This window comes from Apium graveolens, chromosome 10 (genome assembly GCF_009905375.1).
Source record: "Apium graveolens cultivar Ventura chromosome 10, ASM990537v1, whole genome shotgun sequence".
In the NCBI taxonomy this organism is placed as follows: domain Eukaryota; kingdom Viridiplantae; phylum Streptophyta; class Magnoliopsida; order Apiales; family Apiaceae; genus Apium; species Apium graveolens.
The window spans coordinates 158900518-158908302 of NC_133656.1; the positions used below are offsets into that span (position 1 = coordinate 158900518).

General features: G+C 33.7%; 1 protein-coding gene across 1 annotated transcript; it reads right to left on the reverse strand.

Moving 5' to 3' along the window:
- LOC141693884 (protein TONNEAU 1a-like) lies at positions 1-7785 on the reverse strand. Its single transcript, XM_074499074.1, has 8 exons — positions 7600-7785; positions 6437-6569; positions 4545-4633; positions 3381-3503; positions 1583-1716; positions 1470-1495; positions 1224-1380; positions 1-335 (listed from the first exon to the last, which is right to left on the reverse strand). The coding sequence occupies exons 1-8, from the start codon at positions 7684-7686 to the stop codon at positions 284-286; spliced, it is 801 nt and encodes a 266-aa protein (XP_074355175.1). The 5' UTR covers positions 7687-7785; the 3' UTR covers positions 1-283.

Sequence of the window (7785 nt, forward strand, 5' to 3'; positions counted from 1 at the left end):
TAATCCTGCAACTGTATAATATTAAAATAGATTAAAAACATACTACAGTTCCATTTTGGAGTAGCCCTGACAGTTGTAGATACCTAAGAAGAAGAGTTCATCTATCTTTGATACCTAATAACAAGAGTAAGAAAGAGAAATGATAAAAGGTTATACAAAAAAACAAACAAAATACTGTAGAAAAATATTGATAACGTTACTCCACACATTTAGCAGCATAATTCCTAGATGATAGAACACTAAACATGGTCAGCAATTGTAAGGATGTCATGTGAGCTGTATCCTACATATCTGGCCTACCACCATCATCTTCAGTTGCTCCATCCCCACCATGCCTGCAACCAGATTCAGCGATGAAACAAAGCTTTTGTTAATAAATACAATGAAACTGAGCTTGATTTAATTGTTTGTGAAAAAATATATAACGCCGTGTATTAATAATAGGAATAAAATTGATTAGGTCTAAAAAAGACTCAGAAATATATTAAAAATTCTTTACAAAATTTATGTTTAATTTGTGTAATATGTCTGATGTTTGTTACAATCTCATATCTAATGAACATGTTTATCAAATGATTATTATGTGTTCAGCACCCATGCCCAGAATAAGGACAGGGTCCCATGTTAATTTTCATGTATCGAGGGGAAAACTCAGATCCGTGTCGTGTCCTGAACGCCTTACCCCAGTCTGAGTCTGAGCAACATAGTATTACAAACTCATCTAGTGGTCATTACACAAAACAATCACATAAACTATTCTTCAGTGTCATAAACCTCTTAATAATAGGCTTACAGATCTCGCCGTGACACCCTTTTAGGTTATAACTTAACAATTAATATTAGCAAGTTGGCAACAACTTCAACAAGCCTTGGATTCTCAGTTGAACATCTGTTCATTGACTATTGTCATAATTAATGTGCTCTGTTAAAGTCTTGTCTGAAGCAATTTGTTCCAAATTATAAATTTATTCCTTAAAAGAATCAAAAGAAAAAGGTCTTGGGGATAAAAATAACAGGTGCAAATAGGCACTTTCTTCTACTGTTTGTTTATTGTTAAAAATTTCTTCAAGTCATTATATCAAGTTAAGTGCATTTAAGACATTTTGCATTTGCCAAAGCCACTAGATTTGCTGATTTCTGATTTTCAACTATTTTTTCTTTCAAGCATTCCTGGATAATGAGAAGGGGGATTAAAAAAACACTCTCGACTTTAAATTACAAACCTCCAAGAAGTGGTCAAATTGTGAGCTTTTCTATCCAATCGCAGGTTTTCCAACGCAGATGACGCCTGGCCAACCTCGTCTGGATGTTCATCGTTGTCATATCTCCAGTTGTAATCATCATTCCTGTAACCAGAAACAGACGATCCCCCTCTTCTATCTGGAAGATGAATATCAGATTAAATGAAAGTTACAAGCAACTAAGCAAGTCAGAGTAACAAATTTGTAATTAAAACCTTTACTACATACCTGAAGACTGAGAAACAGGAACCGGCCTTCAAAAAAATGCCCACGTGTTAATCACTATTTAGAAAAAAGATAACCTAAACCAAAGTAAAAATATTTATACAGGGGTCCGGCACCTTCCCAAGGGAGGTAAGCCCCCTGCAACACTTGATGATGAAGGTCTTCGAGCATTTCGGGATTCTATATTGGAATATGACTCAGGATCCGGAGCCGTTGACCTCCTACCAGTATTCATGGCTTGTGATAAGTTCTACAGCAATATACACACACCGTCATTTAGCAGGCTAGTATCAAGTGACTTGTACATTATATCAGAGTTTATACATTAAAAGAAAAAATCATTTCCATGTTCACTCAGCTACAAAGAAGAAAATGAAATTATTAAAATGATCAGAAACAAGTAAATTTGAAGCCATAATTAACTTCTCAAGTCTGATCCCCATTTAGACAAGGCTATCCATGCCTTTGAGTTTTCCTAAGAGTCTGAACATTGTGTTCCCTAAAAATTCCTCCCTGTTTTTGGGATGATTGAGAGAGACTCTTTCACAATTGTCTTCTAAAGTCACAATCAGCCTGTTGGTCCGTTTGTGTAAAAAACAAAGTAAATTCAATCGACTTATATGTTAAATTCTGAAAAGTAGGAAATAGGTACTTCATTCAAATTTGCAATTTAACTTGATAAAAGTTAACATGACCCTTCCTTCATTGTACATGTCAGTACTATCTTGTTATTTGTTATTTTGTAATTTATAATATTTATAAATTAATAGATCTATTCTAACTTTTGATAACATTTAAGTAATATTACTTCCGCTTAGAAGTCATATAACAAGTTTAACAAGTAACTTTTCTTCAGTTCAGCTATACAAGTCAATAGACTACTACAGTGGTCTATTCCTCCAATAAAAATAGAGTACCTGATTGCGTCCTTCATTTATGTTCAACTTGTATTGCACAACACGATTAGAAAACTATAATTTCCAGTAAGTTGGTAAAAATGGACATAACACAATTTGAATTTTCAATTAATATACGTGATTCTCTGCAGTTCTGTAACATTATGTTGATGAGGAACAGAAGTGAAGAAATTTTATATATATCAGAAATTAGATTAATTCTATTCACTGTGCGGAATTTAGTGTAGTTGTTTTTATATATGGGGCTATTGGTTTTGGAGTTTTCGCCCCAACCTAGGTTAGGGGGTCGTTAGACCGTAGCTAGCTGCTGTTTATAAAATAATTTTTTTTTATCCCAATACTCACTAGGGCAATTCCTCGCACCTAAAACTCCATACATAGTTCTAACTGTATAATTAATCCCACGTAATAACAGGTCATCCCTCATTAGGTTATTTTATTAGTATTTCTATCACGGATATATAAGTATTGTAATTTTCATATTAATCTTAGACTTGATTATTGTTTAATATTAGATTAGTCTCCTCTGGTTTATAGGTTGCGAACTTGCTATCCATCACTTTTCTCCCTTCTGCGGTTGGGAAACACTCGGGGTAATGGATTTCTGCAATAAATCCACCCAAGCTTATTTTATTCTTGTTGTAATTTAATAATATAATAATTTTGAAAAGTTGTCATGCATCATATGTTCTAGTAGATCAACCTACTCAAGCATCAGTACAACTATGAGTAACTAATGTCCAGGGCTAAGATGTCACACATCAATGGTTTTCAAATATTAGTATACAATTATATCATGCAGACATGCACTACTCTAATTTCACCATGATCACATAGCACACACATTAATTGAAATTAGTACCACAATAAATTAAGATAAAATAATCATGACATTGCCGGAATCGCATTGATAAGACTACTGCATGTTAAAGCTCAATTCATATTATGGGAAAGATACATAAATTTAAGATCTAAGTTATTAATAGAATATACAAACCTCATATTTCAAGAATCCTTCAAGGACATCAAGGAGCAAAGGACCACTATCCCCATTGCGGTTAAGATCATATCCATTTTTGTTACTGAAGTCTTTTAACTCAGATTTCCATGCATCCTTTTGCTGCAATGATATCCAACAAACTGTGAATAATTACTTTATACATAACATATAAAAAAATAAAGCATTCTATTAAATTTAGTTCCCCAATTAATTCCTTATTCTAAGTTGGTATGGCATTCGACTACGATTCGACATTTAATTACCGGGTTTCACCCGCTTTGCAAAAAATTAACAAGTAATTTGATTTTTAATTAGACTATGTTCCCTTGGATCAATGAGTACACACTACAGTAATGTTCCCTAATTACAGTAACATTTGGACAACCATTCATTCTTGGACAAATCACTCTATTAAGTGCAATACCTAATCACTTTATACAAGCTTTCGTATAGGCTTCCAAATTAAACCAGTTAAGTGTAGAAAAGTCACTTTAGGATCACTTCAAAATATTTTCATATTCAAATATATAATCTTAACTCTATTTTAAGTAATCTAAATCCTGTTTTAAAATAAAAGTGATGAGTTCAACAAAACTACAAATAAGCTTTCATTTCTTGACATAGAGTGGCAGGCATTCCTCAACATACCGAGTCTGTCTTAGCATTAAAGAGCCTGGGATATTACATTATAATATATGTCTATATATAAGATGCACACACACACACACACACAAACGCGCAAACGCAGTATATATAGGCACCCTATATATATGACGAGTAGTCCAAGAGGTACCAAATTGGGTACCAAAATTTGGTCCAAAATGATGTGGCATTGCTTACTTGACAATTTAGAAGGATGTTGTTGGTGGAATTTATGTGAATGCACGGGTCCACTATTATTAACTGATTTGTAGCCAATAAGTGACACGTGACATTTGTGATCCATTTTGGGTACCAATTTGGTACCTTTAGCATTATTCATATATGATATTTAGATGAACAAATCCTCTAGCCGTGCATGCAGCTTAATATGGATCTTCTAGAAAGCTAGAGGACATGTAATTTTTTGAGACATACATACAATTATTAAAGGGATTCTTTTTTAAGATCATTGAAATGAATTGGACCAACGCCCATTGATATAGAGAAATGGATAGTTACCATATTGCATTCCGGCAAATATACTTTTAGGGTATGGTTGAGTTGTGCCCAGTCCATATATTCACATAGTAGTGCAGTTAGAAGTCTCCCTGTAGATAGCATGATAAGATAAAAAAGATATAAGCAACACAAACAAATTTAGCATGTCAAAGTGAGCTTGATAAACAAGTAACATTTGTTTTTGCATAATTGAGTTTGTAAAGTTAAATGACTGTCTAACAGGCCATCTATTTATCATGACCCGAAGTTCTTCTACACAAAGATTGTAAAAGGGGGATCAGAATTCCTTGTCATGTTATCAGTGTGCAGGAAGGGAGCAAAAATATTTATTGTATAGCAACTGAATTAAAGCGATAATATCACCCATGTTTGTGATGTGTGTAGAGGCAGAGAGCATAAACATTTACTGTTAACTATTAAGTGAAAAGAAATATTAAACGATATATTGTCCAGGGAGGGAGCAAACCTTTTTTACATTTAAATATATAAATTAAAGAGATAATATTACCCATGTTTGTGATGGGTGTAGAAGGAAATAGCAAAAACATTTACTGTAAACTATTAATTGAAAAAAAAAATATTATATGATATCCCATGTTTGTCAGACGTAAGTTGGAAGAGAGTAAAAACAGTTAATGCAATCAATAGCATGACAACTCTTCATAATCAGTTTGACATGTATGTGGGTATTGTATAAGTGAAAAAGATGATGAAACTCTTAGCCCCTGTTTGGTTGGAAGAAAATAGAGGGGAGGGGAGGGGAGGGTTCCTACGATAAAAAATGTGTTTGGTTCATATTTTTAGAGGGAAGGGGAGGGAAATGAAGGGGCCTAAAATCCCTTATAGGTCTTATTTTGTTTCCTCCCAATTTGGGGTTTTTTGGAGGGGAGAAATTTTATTGACAAAAATGACCTTACACCTTCTTAACACTTACATATATCCTAAAGGACTTATAAGTAATTTTAATTATAAACCCCTCCCTTCCCCTCCTGTACCAAACATAAAAATGAGTTAATTCCCCTCCGCTCCTTCAACCAAATAAAATTAATATTATATCATTTTCCTCCCCTCCCCTCCCCTCTATTAAAATTCCTCCCCTTCCCTCCCCTCCGTTGAACCAAACACAGCGTGTTTTCTCGGAGTAGAGGAATATACTAAAAGATAATACCTCTCAAAAAAATCCCACCCTATAAAACGATTATTCTTAGAACAATAATAAATATCTTTAACTCCCATTTCCTACTGTTGCCCATATGCCAAATGTTTTTGGATTGAAATAGTAAATAAAATCCTAATTATAAGTGTAATTACAAATATCTTCGCTCCTTTACTGGCTTCTGTTTCCATTACTTACTAATATATTAGAGTTTCAAAATAGTAGCGAGATATGGAATAATAAAGGACTGAATATGAAAAATTACGTAAATTTAAAAAGCACAGATTCCCTTCTCAAAAAAAGGACAGATTCTACAACTTGCGGCACATTATTACTTCGAGTCTTAATTGCTCATTAATATGAATTATATTCAGGCATTAGCATGTTCACAGAGTACAGACAATGGACTGCTGTGCTGTGAGGGTTTATGTTTTAAATATATTCTTCATTTTATTCAGGTAAGCGTGTAGTGTAAAAAAGAGCAAGGCAGTCTAAAGCATAGAACTTTGATAACATCATTAAAATTCTTAATGACCACGGCTTACGTAGTAACATGTTAAGATACATAAACCCAAATAATAGCCATTCCCAGATTATAAAAACCCAAGGAACTCAAATGAGAGTGCTAATAAATTTCCCAAGAATTATTTCGTCAAACATTGGATTGGTAAAAACGACACCACATATAGATAGGCATCCATGCAATTACAGGTATAATACAAATTCGATAGTGAACCTGAAGGAGATGCATGAAGTTCCTTTGCACGATCATTGCAGCTGCCTAACAAAGCAGGAGTTAACCCTTCTTCCCTTTCAACTACCCTGTCTTCCTCTTCGATAGCCTCAAATACGCTAGCCCTCAGCTCAGCCTTTAATATATCAATGTAAACCACGTTAATTAAACAGATATGAAGGCAATTGATGCAGAACAACAACCTTGCAGAAACAAAGTAATAATGTTAAAAGATTGGACCGCATATCCAACCCAATAGATTACCAACTACAAGAGAAAAAGTTCCCAAACAATAAAGTGTAAAAAACAATGTATATAAATGAAACATAAAAATATAATCATCCCACATAAAGTATAAACACTAAAAAATACCCTGAGTTTAAATAAATTTTATAGATAATTGTTTTAATAAACCCTACACAACAAGTCGGTGAAGCACATATGGAGAAAAAAGTACAAAAGAGAGTAGCTCTTGTAGCAATCATCGATATCATGATTAATGTGCTAATGCAGCTCCAATCATATAAATAGTCCTATAAGAAACTTCTCCACAAAATTCAGATGCCATATTTAGTAAATATGAAGAGACGGGGAACCCCACAACACATTAACGCCCTTCGAAAAAATGCTTCTGATACATTGTGGCAACAGTACAGGAACTTATCCAATTAACTTAATGTGAGTTTTCACCAACCAAACACATTATTCCACTCGATCGGGCCAAAGCCCATACACTAAACAAAAGTAGTAAAGAACCCGGATAACTATAAAAACCCAAAATATTCCTCAAATTCTTAAGATATAGCCCGTGACCTAATAAATTTCATAAAACACTCCAACCCAAACAAACAATTTACACGGACAGAAGTAAAAATTATAACAAACTTCCAACATTTCCCGATACGCACATTGTCCGAACAATTACACAAATCCGCAATTACAAAACAAACTTTCACAAATAATCAATCCACAATTACAAAATCACAAAACAAACCCTAAAACCTAGCCGAATTACGAAAGAAAATCAGAAAAAGGAATTGGATCCAGCAAATACAGAGATTAAAGATACAAAAAGAAATGAAGGTGTAATTAAAAAATGAAACAAGGTTTTGGGGAAAATGGACAACGAGATCTGTGAAGATAACCAAGGGAGAGTATAGGATTACTCTAATTTTGGCGAGAACGCCTTTCTTTTCAAGAGTACGAGTGACGAGCGTCTTCAAGTCCATCATTTCTCGAGTGTAATCGTCCATTTTTTATGAGTGCCCTTTTTGTTTTTCTGTTTTCTTCTTTCAGCTTCGATCAAGCTCCATTCCTACTTTTGTTGTCTAAGCTATTTATTTTTAAATAAT

Excerpts from the sequence above, each read along its gene's own strand:
- LOC141693884 (XM_074499074.1), bottom strand. The coding sequence starts at position 7,686 with ATGGACGATTACACTCGAGAAATGATGGACTTGAAGACGCTCGTCACT. Across the intron at positions 1,717-3,380 it reads AAGGATTCTTGAAATATGAG|AACTTATCACAAGCCATGAA; the intron begins GTTTGTATATTC and ends ATATTGCTGTAG. Across the intron at positions 1,381-1,469 it reads TCCTGTTTCTCAGTCTTCAG|ATAGAAGAGGGGGATCGTCT; the intron begins GTATGTAGTAAA and ends TTCATCTTCCAG.